Below are 26284 nucleotides of genomic sequence, written 5' to 3' on the forward strand. Positions count from 1 at the left end.
TATTCTAGTTAATTTTTTTTAGGTTATTTCTTAAATCCTGTGATGGTTCAAGGCAACCCAACCTGCAACCAATATGCTGCTCAAATAATGAGCTCTTGCCTGCTCGTTGTGAATATTTAATGTTTGGTGTTATCAGATGGCATGTTCGTGCACAGTATGCAAATCATAGAAGTGGGTGGGGAGGTGCCATTGATGACTAAACCAAGCAGGCTTTCTTTTGATGCAAAACAGACTTCTTTTTTAAGACTAAGGTTGAAGAATTCTTCTGCACTATTCGTTATAAAATGTTTTTTTGTTTTTTTTAAATAAAATCATGGATTACATGACTTTCTATTACCAATAATTTACTTTAACCTGAGCATTAAACCACAGCAGTTGTTGTGCAAACATTTTTTTCTGTTTGCTGATGCACAGAATAGCAGTGATAATTTATCTTTCCGACACTGGGAGTTTAAAAAAAGAAGAAGAGTTACGAATTTTTCGACTTTAATATGATGGAACTTGAGTAGTTCACCGCCAAACAAACATAAACCATGTGATGTTAGTTAGTACAGACAAAGGGGGCATTTCGAAAGTCATCTTTTAGTTAAGCTGTATTATTTCTTTGAGTGATAAGAAGTTCCATTTTACAAAACATACTTATTTATTTACTTAGATCTTTGACTCAGGGCACTAACTATACATTAGCTTTCTTGATGCTTGTTTTATTCCAGTTAATGTCAGTTTTTGATTGGTGAGGTAGAGGTATAATATATTCAGTATAGGTATACTGAATGAATACTGTGGCATATGATATGGATTTGAACGTTTTAGAGCATTATAATATTAAAAGAAGATTTTTGTGTGGGACTCTATTTTGACAGGAATGACTGCACATTAGGCGATGCTGTTGAATAGTTAAAGTGGCTGAAAAGAGTAAGCAAATTGCTGGAGAAAGTGATATAAAGATAAAAGTGAAAAGAACAGAAGAGCTTTCAGTGATGTATAACGGCAAGAAGAGATATGAATCATTAAAAAGAAAAATGATAAGGGGAGACGATGGAATACAAGACAGCAGCGCTTAAAATTGTTTGATCTTATGGAATACACTATCACTTCCTGCAGTGAGAGCAGTTTCCTTTGGCAAGGAAGAAAAGAGAATGCTTTTTTAATTGCATGGGTTGCACACACACAAACACAAGCTCTGTACATGTCAGGACATGTCTTCAGCATGCATCTGTGTGTTTATTTTTGCCTGCCTCTGGTGGCAGTGCAGTATTTAGCCTCAGTAGTTCTTGTGGTCTCATTACTCTTGCCAAACAGAAGCACATTTTAGCACATAACTTTGTGTTAATCAAGAGGATATTGCTTCACTTAGGTGAAATGGCTTCATATGGAGTTATTGCTATTGTGCTTTCATGACTCAGACCCAAATGCATGACTCCAAAGCATTAAAAAAAAAAAAAAGTTCAGAAGAAGCTCTAATAGTTTAAAACGATCAAATGTTGCATAGTAACAAGAAAAACAGAGGTTTTATTTACATATAAAATTAATCAATTAAAATATCCAGTAGGATAATTAAAAGCAGTCAGCAGATCGGTGTCATTTTGGGAAAAAAAAGCAGTAAAGTTTTGTCTTTTTGCTAAAAATGGTGAAAAATGCTAATCATCAGTGACAGCTGATTTTCTCCTTATCATAAATTTTTTCCCTCTCTGAGTATAAAAGACGTCATCGAAGCCTTCACAAAGCGGCTCATACCCTTTTAGTGCTGATTAGACCTACTGTAAACCTCAGAGTTAACATCTCAGAAAAATTATGCGCTTCTACTAAAAAGTGCTGAAATACTGGCCACAGCTGAAGTCACAGGAAGAAGGGGGAAGGTTGACCTTCTGGTGTGCAGTGAGTAGAGACTGGGAACTGTGTGCATGAAGAGGAGTGTGTATTCAATGTAGGGAAGTGGTATTCCTGATTCTTCCTCTTTGGTTTGAACCCCAAAGAGAGACTGGATCACTTTTTGCTAATAGCAAAAAGTACCGGTATGTTTAAGACGAAGTTTGTGTTTCTTGACTCCAATAGTGGAGTAACGGTATTTTGTATGCTTTCCTCTCCTGTGTGTGTTTCTGTCTGTCCTGACACGTTTCTCTCTCTAGCCACAGTCACTGTCACTCCAGGTCTTCGGCTAAACAAGTTGTTGAGCGTTTCTGCTTGACTGGACAGCCTGTCGCCACATCTGTCACTTTGCAGAAAACCCTGTGCCTGATTCCCTTCGACCCCCCGTTGCATGTTTTTGTCTCTGTGTGTATTTGGGTGGGGGGGGGGGCAATTTAACTGTAAAGCTACTTGCCTAGTAGCTAAAACTGTATGTAGCAAGATGTTTGTTTTACTTTGCTTCTAGACGTTTAGTTTTCTGCAGTAGTAGCCTTTGTTGCAATGAGCTCTATCTGAGATGCAACTCACAGTAAACAATTTCTGGATCCAACAATTAATTATGCACCAATTAATGTTGTTGGCCGAATGTTGTCTTTTTTCCCCACCAAAATGACCTCAGACAAGAAAACCTAATTTCTGCCATTCAATACCAAAAAAATTACAAAATGCTTAAAAAAAGACACCGAGGGAGGATAAGAAGGACGGATGCAACAACATTGTCATCCCCTATGTAGCCGGTGTATCAGAGAAACTCAGGAGAGTTTTCTCCAAGCACGACATCCCAGTGTACTTCAGACCCAGCAACACGCTCAGACAGAAACTGGTTCATCCCAAACACAAAACTTCAAAACACAAACTCAACAATGTGGTGCATGCTGTACAGTGCAGCGAGGAATGCCCAGACCTCTACATTGGAGAAACCAAACAGCCACTTCACAAGCGCATGGCACAATATAGAAGAGCCACCTCCACGGGACAAGACTCAGCAGTTCATCTGCATCTAAAGGACAAAGGTCACTCTTTCGATGATGCCAATGTTCACATTTTGGACAGAGAGGACAGATGGTTTGAAAGAGGAGTGAAAGAAGCCATTTACGTCCACTGTGAGCGACCATCTTTGAACAGAGGCGGTGGTTTACGACACCAACTGTCTGCCATCTATAATCCAGTTTTGAGTTCCCTTCCCAGACGCCTTAACGCCCACTCACATCCTGGGCCATCTGATCTCAGGAAATCACATGATAGGGTGGGGCCAGGTTTCCCAATGAGCTCACCCGAAGCCCTGGCTGATTGGGACCCACACCCAGTTTCACACCTCGGCTCATGCGATTAGAGGATCATCAGGGGGTCCTTTGTCCCTCTTTGGGGGGAAACTCCCACTGGGTTTAAATCTGGGACTCTCCACCATTTGACCTTAGAACTGAAGAAGCTTCTCGGATGAGAGGTGAAACGTCTTCAAGACACTTAAACAAGTCCAGACACTTTTCTTTCCAAGCTCCTTAGACTACGACCACCTGGATGACTGAGAACCTTCACAGATATATAAGGAAAAGCTCCTTTATATTTTTCTGTGTTTTATCCTCAGTTACTTTGACACAAAGGCATCTGCTGTGATGCTTACAACTCTGATAAACTGATGAAGTTGCAGCTGTATTTTGATACTGAGATAGTTTGTCTGGGCATTTCATTTCCAAGCAGGAACCTCAGAAACACCCCTCAGGGTTAACAGGTGAACAAAAAACAAAACTTTCAAATGTTTTATTTTATTTTTTACATTTTCTATTTTTTCTATTGGGTTGCAGGTTTCTAAGAACTGAAAATCAGACCCCTTCTTGTGGACTTGCACTTTACTTTTTATGTATATCCTTGTCTGCCAATGTAATCTCTCTGCAAACTATGGCTATGGATACTTATGCAGCATAAGTTGTGGACAAAAAGGATGCAAACACTAATGTCTATGCATGTTCAAACATGTGGTTGCGATTGAAGATCGTTCCCTGAAAAGCTTTGGCCTTTGGTTTTCACTGTCTATTCTTACTGGGACCAGTCAGTTCCTGCCTTTGACTACTCTGCCCAAAAAGCACATTATGGCCTTGGTTCTTTGAGAATAGAGTTATTGAACTATACATTTCTTTCTGTTGTATGGACCTCAGCTTTTTAACGGATTTAATACAGAACTGGTGCCTCATGAAAATGCAAGTATTTACATAACATAATATTGTGCGATGTAGCGCTCAGTTAACACATATGACACAGAATAACGCAGTAATACATTTGCAAATATTTAAAACACAGCTGCAAATGCACTGAATACTTATTAGAGTTGCTTTATTAATTAACACTCACACAGGGTCACACAGAGTGCAAAGTTCTTTTGGGCTTGCTACAGTAACTAATTCCAAAGGCACACGCACACACACCGCATAAACTGGCTCAATGAATTAACAAACACAAACATCATGCCTGCAGGTGTCATGAATATATTAGCATAAATACTGACCGGACCTATAATTATTTATCACATTAATGCCCGCACATGCACACACGTGCACACACGCGCACACAAACCAAGAAATTAGGTCAGCACCATTGAAATGAATGGAATTAAGCCTTATTATGTCTGATTAATAACACAGCTGTAAAAAGTCTGGTGTGTTTGTATGTCACTGGGTCCTGTATGACCATATGTATATACAGTATATGTGATTATACATATTTATGTGTGTGTATGTTTGTCCATTATGCTAACTTCTTGACAGCTGATATTAACCAGTACAAACCTCAATGACTTTTTAATATGGACAAATTTCCATATGTTATTCTCATGGTTAAAAATTGTGTGTGTGTGTGTGTGTGTGTGTGTGTGTCTAATGGTCTTATTGTTTTGCAGTTCTTGGAGTCTCTGACAGAAATTACATCTACCCCTGCAGCACCTGTGGGTTTTATACAATGACATAGTTAGTAGTAACATGCTTAAATATATATTTTGGTATTATAAGAGGGCTGATAATGACTTAATTGAACGTATAACCCTGCCTTGAGAACATACCGAGAAAATTGCTTCCTGACTCTCACAAACTACTGTGTGTAGAGTTCACTGTTGAAGGAATGGCACTATGGTTTGTCACAATCATGCAAACAGACGTTTTGAGTCTTACCTAAAGTATATCAGTTGTTGGGCTTCTTGCATCACTGTCTTGTTAAGGCTCATGCACTCCATTGCAACCATATGAAAAAGAAATATAAGACACTCATTGTACATGTTTGTTATTTTGGTATTAGATGTAATTTCTCATATTATGCATTGCTCACAGATGCCCTTTACACATTTTTCCTCATGCCAAATTGTAATTGGGTGTCAATAACAGGAAAATAGGAGAAAAATGCAAAAGAATATCTAAATTGCACAGGTGTCAGGATATTTTTAAATTCATTCAAACATCAAACGTTTAAATTATTTTTGTGTCATTACTTTTTGAACACTTAAACATTCGTACTGGCTGTCAGGCTGCATGAAACTTTTACGAGTTACTTGTGATTGATTGCTAACTCATTAACATATTTCTTTTTTGTGGTCTTTAAATCTTGTCCCCTTGGTATATTTATGTTTTAATGCTACATGATTATGAAACTTCAGCAAAAAAATAAAAAAATCCTCAGATAGTTCCCACCTCCATCTTTCCCTGCCCATTAATTCACTGAACTCCTCGTATTTTAGTGGAAGCAACACTGTCGTGAAGCACTTAAGGCAGTTAAAGGGCTGCTTTTGGTCCCAATCCTCTCATGTGTAGTCATTCATCATCTTGGAAAACAGGCAGCTTCTACAAGTACACACAGACACACACAGAAAAGACAAGCGTGCATATGTGTCATCTTTCCCCCATTACTCTGTTTGTATTCATATAAACACACTGTTACAGTCACACACATAGAAACAATAGGCACATAAACATTATACTTGGAGCTCCCTTGCCAATTACTTTTGATATATCCATATAGTGTGTCTGACCCATATCTTCCGTGACATCACGTGTGCACATATGTGTGCACATACAAACAAGCTTTGATGTATTGAGACGCTCTGCGTTATGCATAGACGTGCACAGAAGGTCATGCCTGCAGTTCGTAAACTATTCAAAAGTAGGTTAAAGCTGATGTGTTGTTGTTTTTTAAAGGATTGTGTAGGCTCTTAATTAAAGCTATGCATGTATATTCACTTATGCACGCGACACACACACGTACACCAAACATGCATGTGCAGCATGCACACATACATGTAATTGGTGTAAACATGCTTGAGAGATATTTGCATATACCCGCGTGTGTGTGTTGGGTTAATCCGTGATGATGATGCTACCTGCCAAGACACCCACGCATCACATCAACAGTTGTTGCTCTAAACTAAGCTGCTTAATTACTGCAATTAAACTCTGTGTGTGGTGTTTGTGCATAGGCTGCAGTGTGATAATGTGTGCAGTGGAGACTGAATACGTGTGTGAAGCTTCTTGATGTATAAAAATGTTTCTTAGTAAAGTTTAGAAATGTTTGTGAAAGCTGCTGAATACGTAAATATCAGATGAATTAAATGAAATTGTGAAGTGACATCACACATATTTACTTGTTAGCCGATTAAACTAATAATTACGTACTCTGTGTACCGTTTGAATCCTTAAATGTCTTTCATGTGAAAATTCAGAAGAACGGAATTTTTTTATGGAGTAAATGGATTTCTATTAACAAATCTATCCGTTATCCCTAAACTAAAATGTTTCCCCCCTTCTTCTTTTTCCAGCAAATTTTTTTGCTTAATTCAGTCTCACAACACGAGCGCTCGCTTTTCTCCCTCTCCTTCCACATTCATCATTTAATTTCTCAAGTTGCTTTTCCTGACATCTGCCCCAGAATCTTTTACTGTGTAGTGGTGGGTGGGGAGGTTTACTGTGGAGGCAGACAGCCAGGGGGTAGTGGATGATGGAGTAGGATAGGGGAGGGACTGATGTGACTGAAGGTCAGACGGGCCTTCCAGTCAGACCCACAGTACAGAAGTGTTGCATGGTTGTGTGTTTTTCGTGTGTGTATATTTTCATATGATGAAGAACTTAATGATTTATTGGAAAAGACATGGTTTGTGTTTACAGGCGCGAATTCCTCTTGGACCTTTTAAACGTGTTATTCCACATGTGAGGATTTTATATACTGAGTCATTTTAAAGTGTTTTATTGAAATAAATACAAATTGGTATTTTAAAAATAATATCTTAATATGTTGCTGTCTTTTAGTTTGGCATTATATTCATTGCATAAATCTAGTTTGCTCGTATGAATCTAATTTAGAAATCACTCAATTTACAGTTATGTTGTAATAATATTGATTACACATCATTTATATGTAGCCTCTCTTGACTCTTTTCGCTGCCCTCCATATGAATTTCTGGGCACGCACAGATTGAATGTACTTAAGAGGAAATCTATCGATCCACGTTGGGTCTGTGTTGACACTCATCTCTCTTTGGAGGGACCCGAAGTGTGTTTGTGCATATTTATAATCAGTCTTTTTATTGGTCTCCATGAGAAACAAGAAGAGATGGGAACTGTGATCGGTCTGACCAAAGGTACCAAGTTCACAAACTTATAGCTTAGTCGTAGACCAGGCCTGATTTGTGGTGTTTTCTTCTTTGTAGACATTTGTTATATATTATTTTTTTTTGCAAATGTGCAGGGTCAGAGAAACCCCCTAAGTGCTAATATTTATTAGATTGCAGACACTACATTAAGCACATTTTCCGTGACTCAAAGCAACACATAGCTAAACATGGTGTGAACATTGAGCTACCGTGATGAAAACAAGGGTGTGCACATGCTTATGCTTTAGGCTGTCACATTATTTGTGTTAAATTTTGAATAAATTATCAACCAAATATTCAACTAGCAGAATGTTTTGTTTAAAGCAACCAAACGTGGTTGCCCTCTGTTTCACATGCTTTTCTACCATGTGTATACTGTAACATGTTTACAGCAATTCAAATAATGTATTTAGAGAAAAAGAAATATAGTAGGAAATATTTAAAACCACCATTCCTGTGTGTCCAGTTTACCTATCCGCCATAGTTGCTGGTAGTTTAGTGGAGGAGAAATATATTTGAGTCAACGATTGGATAGGAAAAAAAATTCTAAAAATTGATTTTCTGTAGAATCATACAATTGGTGGCCGTGGAACTGTTACTTTTATCAAGGAACGGGACCGCGGCACATCTCCTACACGCACGGACTGTTTACTCCAGAGATCAGCTGATCGCCCTGATGCCGGCCGGTTCGCTGGCCAGGCCCGCAGAAGTACCAGCTGAAATTTGGAGGAAAACACATCGGGGATGCAGAGGTCAAGGACAGAAGAGAAGAAAAAAGGTGACGGTGAGACAGCGGAGGCTCGAAGCGAGGAGGAGGTTTAAACCGTGTCTGCCGTCTATCGTGATGGGAAATGTGCGATCGTTGGCAATTAAAATCGACGAGCTCTCAGCACTGGTACGGAGTCAGAGGGAATACCGAGAGTGTAGCCTGATGTGTTTCACCGAATCATGGCTGCACCAGGACATTCCCGATGAGAATGCTTCCGTGGAAGGCTTCCACACTGTTCGGGCGGACAGGGACAGCATCGCTAGCGGTAAGCGGAAAGGAGGTGGGCTTGCTGTTTTAGTTAACAACCGGTGGTGTAACCCTGCCAACATAACAATCAAAGAAAGGATTTGTTGCCCGGACACTGAACTGTGTGCTGTTGGACTCAGGCCGTATTATTTACCCAGGGAATTCTCTCACGTCATCTTGGTGGCTGTTTATGTTCCCCCCTCTGCTAACCCCACAGCTGCATGTGACACTATCCACTCTGCCATAGCTCGGCTACAGACTCAGCACCCGAGTGCCTTTATTGTGATCTCGGGTGACTTCAACCATGTATCACTGGACAATACACTACCAACATTCAAACAATATGTGGACTGTCCCACCAGGGGAGAGAAAACTTTAGACTTACTGTATGCTAACGTCAAGGATGCATACAGCTCCTCCTCCCTCCCCCCACTTGGTAGGTCAGATCATAACCTGATTCACCTCACCCCCCGCTATGTGCCAATTGTGAGGAGGGAACCTGTGACCACCAGGACTGTCAGGAGGTGGTCAGAGGAGGCCTTAGCAGAACTACAGGGCTGTTTCGAGGTGACCGACTGGGAAACACTCTGTGAGCCTCACGCCGAGGACATCAATGGGCTTACTGAGTGTATCACAGACTACATAACTTTCTGCACCGACTCCATTGTTCCAGCTCAGACTGTTCATTGTTACCCAAATAACAAGCCGTGGGTGACTAAGGACATCAAAGCCCTCCTCAACAACAAGAAGAGGGCTTTCAGAGGGGGCAACAAAGAGGAGGTGAGGAAGGTCCAGGTGTTGCTAAAGGACAAGATCAGAGAGGCTAAGGACAATTACAGGAGGAAGCTGGAGTGGAAACTCCAGCAGAACAGCATGAGAGAGGTGTGGAGGGGCATGAAGACCATCAATGGATTCAGGCCAACCAACAGCAGGGGAGCTGAGGGAGGTGAGAATAGAGCCAATGAGTTGAATCTGTTTTTCAATAGATTCGACACCACAGTGTCTGCTCCTACCCCCACAACCTCACCTGCAGTCAGCCTGGAATCCAGAGCCACACCACTGTGCCAGCCTCTCTCTTCACATGTTGCCTCCTGTGAGATTCCTGACACCCCTCCCCCACCCATCACCTTCACTCAATACCAGGTTGAGATGCAAATGAGGAGACTTCACTCAGGCAAGTCTGCTGGACCAGACGGAGTGAGTCCCCTTGTCCTCAAGACCTGTGCCCCCCAGCTGTGTGGAGCCTTTCATAAACTGTTTATGCTGAGTCTGAGTCTGCAGAGGGTCCCGGTGATGTGGAAGACATCATGCCTCGTCCCTGTACCAAAGATGCCACGTCCCAGTGGCCCCCAGGATTACAGGCCCGTGGCATTGACCTCCCACATCATGAAGACCCTGGAAAGGCTCATCCTGGACCAGCTGCGACCCATAGTAAGACCACACCTGGATCCCCTTCAGTTCGCTTATCAGCCTCGTCTCGGAACTGAGGACGCCATCATCTACCTGCTCAATCGTGTCTACACCCATCTGGACCAGCCGGCGAGCACTGTGAGGGTCATGTTTTTTGACTTTTCCAGTGCTTTCAACACCATCAGGCCGACCCTCCTGGGTGATAAGTTAGCAGCGATGCAGGTGGATGCTTCTCTGGTGTCCTGGATTGTTGATTACCTGACAGGAAGACCACAATATGTACGTCTCCCACAGTGTGTGTCTGACAAGGTGATCAGCAACACAGGGGCACCACAGGGGACTGTCCTCTCCCCCTTCCTCTTCACCCTCTACACCACAGACTTCAGCCACTGCACAGAGACCTGCCATCTTCAGAAGTTTTCTGATGACTCTGCGGTGGTTGGATGCATCAGCAGGGATGATGAGACAGAGTACCGGGCTGTGGTCGACTCCTTTGTCACGTGGTGTGAGCAGAATCATCTGCAGCTCAACGTGGCAAAGACCAAGGAACTGATCGTGGACTTCAGGAAGACCAGGAAACACTTGACCCCTGTTTCAATTCAGGGGGTCAGTGTTGACATTGTGGAGGACTATAAATACCTTGGAGTACACATTGACAATAAACTGGACTGGGCTAAAAACACCACAGCACTTTACAGGAAGGGCCAGAGTCGTCTCTATTTTTTTGAGGCGACTGAGGTCCTTCAACATCTGCCAGAAAATGCTGAGGATTTTCTATGAGTCTGTTGTGGCCAGTGCGATCCTCTATGCTGTTGCATGCTGGGGGAGCAGGCTGAGGGTCGCAGATGCCAACAGACTTAATAAACTAATCCGTAAGGCCAGCAATGTTGTGGGGATGGAGCTGGACTCCCTCAAGGTGGTGTCGGAGAGGCGGATGCTGTCCAAGATAAAGACAATGTTGGATAACACCTCCCACCCACTCCATGACATGCTGGTCAGTCACAGGAGCACGTTCAGTGAGAGACTGAGATTACCGAAAAGCACCACTGAACGACACAGGAAATCATTCCTGCCTGTGGCCATCTCCCTGTACAACGCATCCATTTAACACACTGTTTGCTGCTACAACTACACATGTTTCTTTTCCAACTATTTATTTATGAGTGACTTATGTATGTATGTATGTATATATATGTATATATTGTACTATTCTTAGTTAGTGTATTGTCTGTCTTGTCTTAATGTTGGTTTAAAATGGAGCACTGTAACAAAAAATAATTTCCCCCAGGGATCAATAAAGTATTCTGATTCTGATTCTGAATTGACTGGACTGGTGGATGATCATTCATATATATATATATAACTCAGTTTATTGGAGTACCTTGGTATCAGTCAAACTGGCATACTAGACCTACAACCATGCAATAACTATGCAATATTCCAGCATGATGTGACAAAGTCCTGCAGAGGTTCTCGTGATGTTAGGAGTACTTACATATTTCAGTGTTTAAATGTATCATTAAAGTTGAATTTTTCCACAACAAAAGTGGGTTGAGGTGACATGCCTGTGATTCGGTTTTCAAGTTCTTGTAAGGTTCGAGTTCATTATGCTCTTGGGTAACTCTTCCCCTTGGTGACTGTGTAGTTGGGTCAGTGTAAGTATCCCAGGGTGTAGTTGGTCAAACAGGCTCTCACTGATAAAATCTTGTGTTTCTGAGGCCACCACTTGATATCTTTTCCTCAACAATACTTTTGCTGATTTTAGTCAGACTATCTTGAATGAATCATGCCTGAACTGTTTTGTTTTTCTTTTTAAATTGTCTATTTGTTGGTCACTTTTCATCTTCATTAAAGTGCTTTGGAAACAGGGGAGAGTTCCTGTAGATTGCTTTAGAGGGCTTTGGATTGCCAATTTAATAACCTTCAGTTAATCAGCTATGTCCTATAAACAGCTTGAGGGATAGAAAACTCCTTTTTGCTTAGAATAACACATTTTTTACGCTTGGACAGTTTGATGCTATTTTCCAGTTTTCACAGTGTTAATTAGTCAAAAGTGTTTAATCAGTGTCATTTGACCACTGCTTCAACCGTAACAATGCAAGAAAATCTAAACATGTTCAGATTTGCATCATTGTTTGTATCATTATGTTTTTGTTTTGGAAAGGAAGTGTGCTTATGTACATATTTTCAAAATTAGTATTCAGATAATACCTATTAACTATAACATATTTTTGCAAAAAATACAACAGTTTTAACCTTACAATAGGAATAAATGAAATTTCTTCATCATTTCTGTGTTATTTTGATTGTAAATATAGCAGATATGTAATTGTGTTATAGTTTATTCTGTTTGGAAATACTAGTAATTTTACATTACAGTGTGGACACACTGGAAAGCATCCAGCCTCTTTGATTATTACATATACGTCTTACATGACAACATGACTATTACATGTACTTCTAAAAAGTATGGAAGCTGAACAGAAACAGGCCTGTCATGGAAATAATTAAATGAAGGTGTTTATGATTAAGTGGAAAAAAATCCAAACCTACATGACCCTGTGTGGAAAAGTGATTGCTCCCTAATCCTAATAACTGGTTGGGCCACCCTTAGTAGCAACAACTGTGATAACTGGCCATGAGTCTTTTACAACCCTGTGGAGGATTTTTGGCCCACTCATCTTTGAAGAATTTTTGTAATTTAGCCACATTGTTAATGCTGTGAAACATGTCAATCAGACTCAAGTCAGGGCTTTGACTAGGCCACTCCAAAGTCTTCATTCGTTTTTTTCTTAAACCATTCAGGGGTGGACTTTCTGGTGTGTTTTGGATCATTGTGCTGCTGCAGAACCAAAGTGCATGTTAACTTGAGGTCACGAACAGATGGCCAGATATTCTCCTTCAGGATGTTTTGGTAGAGATCAGAATTCATTGTTCTGTTTAGTCTTCCAGGTCATGAGATAGCAAAACAGCCCTAGACCACCACACTACCACCACCATTTTACTGTTGGTATGATGTTCCATTTCTGTGTTACTTTCATGCCAAATGTAACGCCACTCAAACCAAAAAGTTTTGTCTCGTCAGTCCACAGAATATATTTCCAGATATCTTAGGGGGGATCATCAAGATGTTTTTCTGGCAAATATGAGATGAGCCTTTGTGTTCCTTTTGGACAGCAGTGGTTTTCTCCTTGAAACATGGATGCCATTTTTGCCCAGTCTCTTTCTCATTGTTGAATCATGAACTCTGACCTTAACTGAGACATGTCAAGCCTGTGGTTCTTTAAAGTTGTTCTTGGTTCTTTTTTGACCTCTTGGACGACTCATCAATATGCTCTTTGAGTAATTTTTGTCAGCCGGTCACTCGTGGGAATCTTCACTACTGTTCCAAGTTTTCTCCATTTTTGTATAATGAATCTCACTGTGGTTCACTGGAGTCCCAAAGAAAATAAATAGAAATTGCTTTGTTAACCTTTCCAGACTGATATTTCAGTGACTTTGTTACTTTTTGGGATCATTTAGCCTGCTTTACTTTGTCAGACAGGTTCTATTTAAGTGATTTCTTGATTCATCAGGTCTGCCAGTAATTAGGCCTGAGTGTGTTTAGTGAAACTGAGCTCAACTTTCCCAAAAAATTAGTTAATTCATGATTTAACAAGAGGGGCAATTACTTTTTCACACAGGACCAGTGCGGTTTGGATAACTGTTCCCCCTTAATCAATGAAATCATCATTTAAAAACTGCGTTTTCTATTTACTTTGGTTATTTTTGTCTGATATTAACATTTTTTTGATGATCTGAAACACGTAAGTGTGAGAAATAAGCAAAACACTAGGAAATTAGGAAGGGGGCAAATACTTGTTACAGAGTGCCTGCAGACCGTACCATGTTGAAAGATGCAACATGGTACGGTCCTAGACCGTAGCACCGTACCATTGCAAGATGTCCATTTTGACTTTAATGAAAAAGTTGAACAAGTGCTGCATTCAGGCATACAGCTGACACTATGAGGTGCTGTCAGATTAATGGGGAAGAATCTGTGTCTAGAAAGCACCTTTCATATTGTGAGGATAAGAGCCAAAATATAATTGCAAGTATAGAAATGTCCTCATTACATTTAGTCTAAAATGAAAACTTGTCCATAAAAGCAAACCCAGACACAGCAAACAAGTATTTGACCGAGACCGGGTGTGATGATGGCTTTGTATGGTTTATTCAGGCGCACTGATGGTGTTGTTCTTGGACAAAGACGAATGGAACTTGGACATGCGTGCAACTGTTTCCTCTGTGGTCAAGCTTTCTCTCTCAGCTTGTAGGTTTGGGAATGCGGTCATAAGTGCAGATCTATCTCACTGAGTGTTTTGTTTTACCTTTGTTTGATTTTGTTTTGCATATCAGGACTTTTTAAAATCCTGACATGCTTTTTCACTCCCCTGTCTGTGCTATGCTTTGTCAGGATGAAGTGAATGTTAATAGCGTTTAGGAAAACCCACCCGTGTTTGGAACTGCTCTGACATCAAACTACATCATAAAGTGGTTGGAAAAAGGACTTGGGTCAAATGTTAATGTGTAATGTCAACACACACAGGCCAAAGCACAGTGGAAATGTGTCCCTCCTGACTTTGTTGCATGGGATTCATCTTCCCATATTTAAAAAAAACAAAACAAAAAAAAAAAAACAATGATAGTACATGATCAATATTCATATTTCTCAATGGTATCAGAGGCCAAAATGTGCTCAGAACAGTATTTCCTAAACCATTCAGCAGTGTACATACTTTCTACTTACCAGAAAGTATTTATTGAAGTAAAACCACTCGCAGCCAGATAATATAATCATGGCAATTAGGTGTACTGTATATAAATCATTTTCAAGTACATTATGAAAAGCAATGGCTAATGTGCTATTAGGTTCACAAATGTCTCCTGACAGACATCGTGACTTTTTTGCACCATCTTGACAGGAGACAATTGTCAGCCCTTTACCACTGTGACCTCTCGTCACTACACGTAAACAAAAGCAGAGGAAGCAGATGTGCAGCTTGTATAAGACCAGGTACAGAAGGGCAGGCATTTCCTAATAGCTGCCTCCTCTCTGTATTTGGCCAACAATAACACCGTTGGCACACCTGACACAAAAGAACCGAGAAGCAAGCCAAAAGGGCAAATTACTGGGTAGGTTATTGAGTTGAGCTGGAGATCTGTGCATGGCTGTGGCCTTGAGTAAACATAAGAGACTTTTGCAAAGCATCACCCTGCTCAAAACATAATTAACAGGGGATTCAGAAATATTTCACAGCAAACAATATATATGCTTACTATTTGTACAGCATTATTGGACTGGAATCACAAGAATGTTGTTTTGGAAGGAAGCAATTTAGCTCAGAGGTCATTTCAAAGTACGTTTGGCTGTGAATGAGGCCATCATTTGGTCAGTGTCTTTCTGCAACAGTTAAGCTGAAAAGGACAGTGTTATTGTGCTGGTTTTGGTCATTACTGGTATGTAGATGATGCAGTCAAGGTCCTTGACTTGGTAGTGACATTGGTATTACTGAGCCTAAACAAGCTGATTTGAGCTGTCCATGGAATTGCTATCAATGCTTTTCTTTACCTTTAAAAGATGGGAATGTGACAAATTAAATAAATACAGTAAATACTGCAGTAAATAAACACCATTACAAATTAATATTAGAAGATAACACGTCTATATGAGATATGCTCAACCTCTGGGGTGGTTTGAAGATGTCTGGTGGCCAGCAGCAGACGGGAAGGTCTTATGCCTGTGAGGAGACACGTTGCTTAAAAACGTACTTTCTAAGCATAATAAATTGAATGAATTAAATAATGATAGGGAGTTTAATGAACTAGGTTATTATTAAATATTGTCCGAAGGTGAAATATGCATCGGATTAATTGCACACTGAAGCTATCTTGATATATTCTTATACAGTGTGCATGCTGGCCTGATGTGATTTAAGCATGTGTGATTGATGGATGCATTTGATTGCGATTTTAGACGCGGCTGGCGACAGAAATCATTAGTGCTTCTTAATGTCGACGATGAGCTCTGGAAATGCTTTAATTCGACTCCAGACAATTACACCGTCATCATTTTTAATCTATCTGGCCCATGCTCACCTCTATACACACACACTGTCCAATTAGCCAAACGGTATGACCACATGCATCTTTCTGTCTGTCTCTGCACAGCTAATGATAATGATGGTTGTGTGCATTTGCGTGTGTGTTCCTAATACTTGTCCCCCTGCAAGTGCAAATGTGTTTATGTGTGCCTGTGTGATATAATATGTCTTAACACATAGCTTAAACAGACACTCAGCCATTTCCGGACCTGCAGTCAAATGACACTCATTAAGCTCTAGCGCTGAGCGTTGCTCTAATTTAGCATGAAGCCAGTTGATCACCCCCTCTTGCTGAATTTGACCTTCACATTCCTGCAATCCATGTTTACAACACTGGTATTTTTAATACTTGTCAGTGACTGTCATAAATGGGGTTTCTATCAAAGACCTGGCATATATAAGCAATGACAACAAAAGCTTCAGAGTGGCAGTGAAATAATGATACCTGAGAGAAGGTGAGATAATGACATGGAACCTTTGGAGCTTGAGCTTGGCTGTCATAACTATTTACATTAGTATTTCTAATAACAGATGAAGAAGGAAGTAAAACAGAGTAAAAACCAACTTTTACGTTTATTCTGACAGTTGCTTAAAGAAGAAGAAAATAATGTGATGTGAGGAGACTCCCGCAGAGAATTATAGCTACGAGAGCAGGAGAGAGTTTTACGAAGGGCATTTTAAAGCTTTTTCAGGTGTTACTCATTAGTCAGGAGCACAGACGGTAATTGTTAATTGGACTTATTTTAAGCAGACAGCCATAACGGGCTGTATGGATGTCAAAAATAGGACCGTGAAGCAGTTTGCAGAATGCTATCAGCAAACTTCTGACCTCAAATTAGCCAGTTTTGAAAGTTTCAAATATGTAGCGCTAAAATCAACTTTGGATAATACGTGGTGGAGGAGAGCGAAATCCTCCTAGCACAAGCAGCATGGATAATTTTAACTAAGTCGTTAAACAGGAAAAAGATATTTTAACACACGCACACACAAGCTAAACATTAACTCTAAAGTGGAATGCTTGATTCAGTTAATTTAACAGTCAAATATCTCCCTCAGGTTTCAGCCTACATGTTTTTCATTCATTACCTTCAGTAGGTAAGGTTATTTTTAATCAAATTAGTGAAATGTTAACATGAGATTCCCTTAAGTACAACAGTACCCACAGTCACTGTAAACTGTTCCCACTTGGGAACTAATACGCAGCCTGCTTTGATTATTGATGGTGGTTATTGGTGGCTGTTACTTCATATGAATTAATGAATTTACTATGGTTAATGAGCATGTTTATATGTGCGTGCCTTTGTAGAGGGAGTGTGCGAGATCTGGTTGACCAGTGAGGACACCGGTGCTTACGGTAGAGACATAGGGACAGACCTGCCCACGCTGCTGTGGAGACTGGTGGAGGAGATTCCCGAAGGTGCCATGCTAAGGCTGGGGATGACGAATCCACCATATATCCTGGAACACCTAGAGGTATGCGCAGTACACACAAGCACCTCCCCAATTTCACCCACGAGTCCTATCAAATATAATAATGCATCGGTATTAATAAAAGTAAAACACCGAGACACTCCACACACTTCCTTTTTACCTGCTTTGTTTTTCTCCTGACGGGCTCTTTCTGTGAACAAACAATATTGCTTTGCCTAGATTTAATAAAGTAAAAGCCTTTCTGTTTTGCTTACCAAGCAGTTTAGCTGCAGCACTCATTCTCTGCTGATTAGTTCATTCTCTTCTTTCCCTAATGAGTCAATTAAGGACCATTGTGTCCTCTTTAGTAACCTCATTTTATCAATCATTATTGTCTTTTCTAATGGAACAATGGGCATTGTTACCCCTCTCTATTTTCTCTCTCGATCTCTAGCCCTGACTTCTTTGTGTATTTGCATGTCTGTGAGACATGAATTTTCTGCCATTTAAATCTTTTTCTGCCTTACCCCCTTTTTTAAAAAAATTAACTTGTGTTGGAGACACAACACATTATTTTATTCTATCGGTTTTCATGAACTGACAGTCGTGCCTCTTTTTAAATAACATATTCATGTATTGAGTGCAAAGGATTGCAATGTGTGTTTTTAAAAAAAAGTTCTTCCATTGTTCAGATTATCTGGATAGATGACACATGCCAACATGTTGTTTCCTGGTCCATTGTTTGTTGCAACCAGTTCATTTTCTTTTCAATTATTTCATTATTATTCACTCTCTAGCAAACTTCAGGAGTCTGTGAAATAGTTAATTAGATTATTAATTGGTTAATTAAAGTTAGACTTGTAAATTTACATCAGGGTTTTGCCATCAATTAAGACTTTCTCTACTTCATTTGGTATTCCTGTAAAATTTGCTGCTGTGGGGATTTGTAGTCTGCTCTTTTTTTATGTCATTGCCAGAGAAATGTGAAAAAGAGCAAGTTGCCTTTTGACATTGACAGATCACCATTGACAGATCATCACTGTGCCATCACTCTGAAAATAAACCAATAATGGAAAAGGGTTGAAGTTATAATTTGCCAGATGAGTGCGTTTAACAACCGTTATCAGCTCCCTGTTTCAATTTTGTGAGAGAAGGTAAAGCGTGTTGCATTTTTACCCCGAGGTCCTGCAGTCAGGTCATTAAGAAAGTCTCAGCTAGGGGAGCGAGCTGTTATTCAGTCGGACTTTTTCACTGCTATATGGCAGCTGGTGGTGTCAAGATTTTCTGGGAAATAGAATATTTTGTTAAACCTAAATCTTGCATTGTTGGTAATGAGAAGAATATAAAAACTGGATACATTTGGACTGAGTATGTGATGAAACACCAAGAAAACTGATGGTCTGTGCAAACCTGCTATAAAGTAGTGCAAGAAAGGGTGTGACATCGTTTGCTTTTAGTCATATGATCTAAACATGCATGGATGCTTCATTCTTTTGAAACATCTAAACCTACCTTACAGCCATCAAAATATCGATATAATAAGCAGATAGCATAATGGTGAGCATCGTGTTGCGACGATGAGTGTCATGCTTGTGCTGTGCTAGTTCACTTCATCGCCTACCATGGTGTTGATCCAGCATAGTAGGTGTGACTTGAGACATCATTGTCAGTATGTGTTTGATAAATTGATATTTTGCATCTTCCTTCCTGTTCATCTGCTCCTCTACTGTACGTTGCAGGTCTATCTTAACCCACCGTAAGTGTTTGCCCGTGTTAAGGCTCCTGAGAAGTGCTATAGATACACCGCTCATCCTCTGTGGCCTGCTTTTGACAGCTCTTTTGCGACTTGAGTCTTTTAATCTTTATTTATTGATTACTTTATCTCAAAGGAAGTTACTTTTCAGCCACTTAGATTGAAAAGCAACTTCCTTGTTTTTCTTGGTTTGTTCTGTTTTGGTCACATTGTGATTTTTGTACAAATTATCTGCAAAACATGATAGAAGGTAATGTACTGCACTCTTAAAATCCTTTACTGGGACAATGAGTTAATGATCGGAAAACCTCTCTTTCCTTAAAACTGAGGTGTTTGAACACTTCCTACACAATGTCACAATTCTTATTAAGCAATGTTCTGCTGGGAATAAAATCACACGTGAACTTTTGCTTCAATGACAGGGATAAAACTCAAGGAAGTGGGACCTTTTGTACAAATTCTAGTTAATATTTTAATGTTATATTAAACGTGATTGCTGACCTTGATAGATTTAATTTCTGGCTTATTTTTCAGTCCTATTATTCTTGCTCTGGTTGCCTGTTTGCATTCATAATTTCAGCCCTGATTAAAAACAGTTGGTTTGAAAAAGGAGAGGAGAAACATGTCAGTGGATGAAATAGAGGATGAACTGGGTAATGGTAACCTTGAAAAAGCAAATGACAGAACTTTTTTTTTCTTCCTTTTTTCTTTAAAAAATAAATTCATAACAGATACTTTGAATCAAACAATCAAAGATGATTGGGATCACTGATTAATGAAATGAGGGCAGAAATGTAAAAAAGTAAGGGGATGAAGGCCTGGGGATAGAGACGAGGGGTAAAAAGCAGTGGGAAAAGTGCTGTGGGAAGCAGCTATAGAGGTTGTAATTAACCAGGGGTTAATGGAGGTGGCTAATTGTCCCCCACATGTATAGGTAGGCTTTCTGCTTGGCTACATTACAATTAAAAACCCACCCTCCTAATGATAGGGAATAACAATTAACTGATAATTAGAAACACACTTGGAAGACACAGTCACTTGGTGTGTGTGTGTGTGTGTGTGTGTGTGTGTGTGTGTGTGTATTAAGAATAATTTCATATGCTAGCAGCCCTTTTTATTGTTAATGTCCATGTGTTGGATTGAATTATATATTTTTTGCTTTAATTCCTCACCCAATTAACCTACATAAGGAAAGATGGTCTTCTTTAACTTATCATTGTCTTGTGTTGCTCTTGTTCCCTATGTACCCTTTCGTATCCATCCTTTTCCCCCCTCTTGTCTGCTACCCTTTCCACACTGTCCTTTTTTCCCCTTTTTTGCAGTCCTACTCATAAATAAGGGCGTACTGACAGTCATTAAGAAAAAAGTCTTTTGAAAGTCTTTGCGAGCTTCCTTCCTCAGTTTTTCCTTCTTTCTTTGCTTCCTCTTGCAGCTCCTTCTTTTTCAGTATAGCTCTTCATTTTCTCCTTTTGACGCTTTTAATCTTTTTCCCTTCACCTTTTGCTTTTAGTTTTTTCTTCTCCTAATTACTCGTCCATAACCTCTTTTGTCTATTTTCTCCAATTGAAGTCGTGATGATGGTAATCACGTCAATGGCGTGGCGATGAAGAAGGCCGAGTCTCCAGAGTATTTTTATCGTTCATCTTAAAGGCTGAATGATGTCCTGCTGTCTCTTCTTTTGAAGAACGCTAGTACTTATATAATGGCATCATACCGAATGGCTGTGATTGAAGCTGAAAAGGCCAAGTAACTTCTCCACTACCCCTTTAAAGATCACCCTCTCTCACAAATACTCACAGATCAACGTGTCTGCACTGTCTCCTTTTGTCACACAAGAGCACACAATTTCTTCCTATGTGCAGCCTGTTTTTCTTGACAGATGTAGACAGGCCAGTAGAACCATTTGCTGATTGGAGCAGTTAAAGGCCCAATCTGCTCTCACGGGCCACCTCTCCCTGACATTTTAGTTGATTGCATTGTGCTATCAGTGCTTCGTTTTTGAGTAGCTTCACGTAAAAATATCTCTACAGTGCCACTTTTTGTTTTTCTCTCTCCTCATTTCCCCCCCCCTCTTCAGTTTTTATATTTTGGAGTGTAGCATCTTTTTCCCCATCTACCCATCTCTGAATCTGTCCGTCTGTCCACAGTACAGCCACATCTGACCTGTGTGTGTGTGTGTGTGTGTGTGTGTGTGTGTGTGTGTGTGTGTGTGTGTGTGTGTGTGTGTGTGTGTGTGTGTGCAGATAAGTGTGGATGTGTTTCTGTGAGCCTTTATGTGTGGGCGATTTATAATAATCTATACTAGAAATGGCAAATGAGGTGTGAAAATAGTCTCCGTGTAGGTAGTCAACCAGTGAAATCTGCTCCCTTAGTGATGCCAGTGAATTTTCCAACTTTGGCCTTTGGTGATAATGCCGTGTGGATTGTGATCGATCAACAGTTTCTTGATAACCCAGTGGAGTTTTTTCACATGAGATGTTATTCACGAACATGCTACAAGTCTCTGTTTATCTATATACATTGTTACTAACAACAGTAATTCAAAGAGAGGACACAGTCTGACATCAAGTTGAAAAAAAAACCCCAATCAAACTACAGATTGATTGCACGTGTGTTTATATGTTCATCTCGAACTTTTGAAAGTTTAAGGAAACATAAAGTAAAAACAAAAATTTTGGACTTTTGTGTGGTTTTCTTATGCTGTGTCACATTGCACTTACCGTGTCTGTGAAGGTTCTCAGTCATCCAGGTCATCGTAGTCTAAGGAGCTTCAAGGAGTTGCTTGAAGACGTTTCACCTCTCATCCGAGAAGCTTCTTCAGTTCTAAAGGGGTCAACTGGTGGGGAGTCCCAGATTTAAACACAGTGGGAGTTTCCCCCCCAAAGACGGACAAAGGACCCCCTGATGATCCTCTATCTAATCACATGAGCCGAGGTGTGAAAATGGGTGTGGGTCACAATCAGCCAGGGTTTTGGGTGAGCTCATTATGAAACCTGGCCCCACCCTATCATGTGATTTCCTGAGGTCAGATGGCCCAGGATGTGAGTGGGCGTTAAGGCGTCTGGGAAGGGATCTCAAAACTGGATTATAGATGGCAGACAGTTGGTGTCGTAAACCACCGCCTCTGTTCAAAGATGGTCGCTCACAGTGGACGTAAATGGCTTCTTTCACTCCTCATTGCACTTACCGTGTTGTCCGTACTATAAGGTGCACTTAAAATCCTTTAATTTTCTCCAAAATCGACAGTGCGCCTTATGTATTAATTCTGGTTGTGCTTACTGACCTCAAACTGATTTTATGTGGAACACGGCGCTAAAAAATCGGTCAAAAAAAATGTTTTAGTGCGACTTCGGCAAGCTACGAAGCCGCACCGCTTGATGGATTGTCGGAGCATTACGGCTACCGTAATGATGTGTTATGTGATCGCTAGCGACACAGCTATGTTAGCATAACAAAAACACAGTAAAGCTGGAGGATGAATGCTAAGTTTTTTCCGATAGAAGTTAACGTGACAGGCTGCTGTAAACAGACCAAACTTCAGTCAGGAGAACAACTGAGATAATCCATCCACAATCAGAGGTTAGTCAATAATATACTGCAACAACATGTGAACAGAGCAGCTGCGAGAGAATTCAACATTAATGGATCGATGGTACGAAAGTGGAGGAAGCAAGAAGAATGAGTTGAGTAAAGTTTGACTTATCTGGCTGTTTTGTTTCGCTTAAATAATAATAATGGATTGCATTTGTATAGCACTTTTCGAGCCCCTCAAAGCGCTTTACAATTCCACTATTCATTCACTCTCACATTCACACACTGGTGGAGGCAGCTACAGTTGTAGCCACAGCTGCCCTGGGGTAGACTGACAGAAGCGAGGCTGCCATATCGCGCCATCGGCCCCTCTGGCCATCACCAGTAGGGGGTAGGTGAAGTGTCTTGCCCAAGGACACAACGACCGAGACTGTCCGAGCCGGGGCTCGAACCGGCAACCTTCCGATTACAAGACGAACTCCCAAACCGTGAGCCACGATCGCCCCTTATAATCCGGGTGCGCCTTATGGTCCGAAAAATATGGTAATTTTAGTTCATATTTCATTTTATTTGGTTGCTTTTTATTTTTATTTTTTTCCCTCCCACTTTTATCACTTATCAGAAGCATTCCCCTGTGTGCCCTGATAAACTACCAAATAGCTGTAGCACAGCAAAAGGTCTGTCCCATACATACACTAATGATTATACACTAGACACCCGTTCACAGAAACACAGCCACAACCGTCTCTTGCCCGGGCTCAAGGGCAGCTGTATAGAAACACCCTCTCAATCCATTTTCATTTTAATGAAGCCTTTGGGAGCCTCTTCACATTAGAGGCCTAATGTAGCATTTTGTGTGAGGAACTAAACCAAATGAAAGCTCACAGCAAAGCTATTCGGATGTGCCTCTGTTGCGCCTTTAGACTGTAGTTTAGTTGTATTTTTGAGTGACTTGTTGTGCATGTCCCCTTAAAAACAAAGTTTGTCACAGTCACAGAAAACACTTGCACATGACAAATTCTACACATACACCCAATTCACCTTTAACCGTGCAATGCATTTCATTCTAAGAGGTGTGCAGCAAGCTTGGTATAGATGCCAAGGAAAATCAAGCACAGCTTGAAGTGTTTAAAATGTCTATTTCACTTTCTGAAGTGTGGTTGTGCTTGGTCATGTACACACAAATACTGACTTGTCCTGGGAAAAGATTTCTCTACAGACTTCACTGGGTGACACATGATATTAAAAGATATGTGTTTTTAGAGGTCCAGGTAATCTGAATGTATGAATTGATTTCATCTTTCAAAGCTTTGAGTTTTAAAGGATTCTGTCCAATTTCAAATGATAAGACGGCACAAATAACAAGTAAAGCATGTATTTTTTCACATTTATTACTTGAACCTTTTTGCTGCAAAGATAACTGTAGAAGATTTTGTCTCTTCATTGGCCATTTTTCATTTTTCTTCTGGCTTTATGCTTGTGAGTCGGTGCTTCTTTATTTCTGAACAACAACATTGAGAATTTTTTGTGTAGTTTGAACTGTGTTTGAGTGAGTCTTAAAGTGTTACTGTTATTTTCCGAAGTGTCAAACATAATGTTGCTATTAGTGAATAAGTAAGCTCTCATTTTTGAATATGTGTAGGACGCGTTCAGTTAGTGCTCCCTAAAAAACACTCACGGTTAAACACATCTGACTCTTTGTGTCTCCTCTAAGCTGTGCAATGAATAACGCATACAACATCCCGCTGCCCCGAGGAGACCAAATTACATTGAACTGATCCCCTTTGGCCCGTTTGACCATGTATGTTTTTCTCAAATGTTTAAATTCAACCGAATTTCACTTGGAAAGTTAAGGTCGATTTCTTTTGGGTTGCAGAGTTTAGAATTTATTTCATTTTTGTGCGATGTGCTTGATTAATAACATATTTGCAGTCACAAGCTATACAGAGATGACTTGATTCAAAGTTGACCCTGACTTTCAGCAGCCTGCTTAGAGAGAAAGTAAGAAACATTCATTTTTGAAACCCGCAGTATTCAAAACATGACTATCACGTGTTTTAAGCGCCAAACACAAAAAAGAAGGGAGAGTGAATGATGAAAAGGATGAGGAAAAAGATACACAAACAAAAGAAACGGAAAAGCACAAAGTTTAGAGTAAGCATATTTTCTGGGAAATTGTTGTGAAACGTCTGTAGTCACGTGCTGAGGCTGCTTGGAGCTAAATCGACTTTCATCACCTCTCCCCCCACATATGTTTTCTTTTCTTTTCTTTTAAGTGAGATCTGATTTGAGGGGGGGCGATATCAGATCCTTTGAGCTAATTCGCTTAACTCGATATTTTCTGTGTTCGTGTGTCTATTTGCGCTGATCAACCAGAGATGAAAAGACTGTTTTTTTGCAGATGAAGACCTGTTGGGTTAAAGAACAAAAACGGTATTGGTCAAGGCTGATTTATAAATATATAAATACACAAAAAAGCTTACAGTTGACTGATCATAAAACCTTGCTTGGGCACATTTGAAGGATCCCAGATTGTAACTTGAGCATATGTGATTGATAAATCTCAAACTAAAGTTAATGGCACATCCTTTTTACCCTCACATGACACCAGGATAAATGAGGGTGTAGTCGGGAATATTAAGAGAAAAGCAAACCTTTTGGAAGACAACATCATCGCCATGGTAGAAGCAATTAAAGCCACGTTGAAATGGTGTGTCGACAAATGAAGCCAACATGCAAATTAGGAGTGTGTCACTTCTACAGGGAGTGAGGTATAAAAACTTCAGTACAGACTTGAACTGCAATATTCCTGCATAAAGAAAACAAAGCTTTGCTTTGATCTGAAAACTATCACAACTCTAAAGATGATCAATATCAAGGCAGCACGTAGTTATTGAATATCATATTGTTTTTTAAAAACCATTTTTTACACAGCATCATTTACACTTTGACATTTAGTATTGGTAGCTGTGAAATATTAAAGATCCTCAAGTCTTCTGGGATTTGCAACATCATTTGCAGATCTCTATTATACAGTCAAGTGCATGACAAATGATCCATGTGAGGGAAGTCTCCTGAAACTGTGTTGACACCCAGCTACATACATATACGCATACTCTTAACAAATGTACTTAACTAGCTGTCATAAAAACACGAGCCAAATTCACATTTTCATACCCGCATTTCAGCCGACATCCTAGATTCCTCTGAAAAGTCAGAAATTAACCAAGCATAACGCTCAGCCATTAAAACAACTGTTTTCCTGTTCAGGAATGCAATTAAATAAGAATAATTTGGCATCTTAATCCAAAAATAATAATGTTCTTAACATTTTTTTCCAACTACTTTTTGTAGAAGAGCAAATTTGAAAATTCGTGCATAGAAACAATAATTATATTTCAACATTAAAACATATAATTTTGATTAAAGTGTTTTACATACTGGTGAACTAATCATTACAGAGACATAAAGAGTGATTTTGGTAATTGGCA

At 40.0% G+C, this 26284-nt stretch overlaps 1 protein-coding gene across 1 annotated transcript in view; it reads left to right on the plus strand.

The window, feature by feature from the left end:
- cdkal1 (CDK5 regulatory subunit associated protein 1-like 1) overlaps positions 1–26284 on the plus strand; it is a 259922-nt gene that overhangs the window by 128250 nt on the left and 105388 nt on the right. The window contains exon 9 of the mRNA XM_085422313.1: positions 17406–17572. Within this exon, the coding sequence (XP_085278439.1) occupies positions 17406–17572 (167 nt within the window). The remainder of the gene's footprint in view (positions 1–17405; positions 17573–26284) is intronic.

Source organism: Rhamphochromis longiceps, linkage group LG11 (genome assembly GCF_057381845.1).
Source record: "Rhamphochromis longiceps isolate RC_006_pf linkage group LG11, R_longiceps_female_GT1.1, whole genome shotgun sequence".
Classification (NCBI taxonomy): domain Eukaryota; kingdom Metazoa; phylum Chordata; class Actinopteri; order Cichliformes; family Cichlidae; genus Rhamphochromis; species Rhamphochromis longiceps.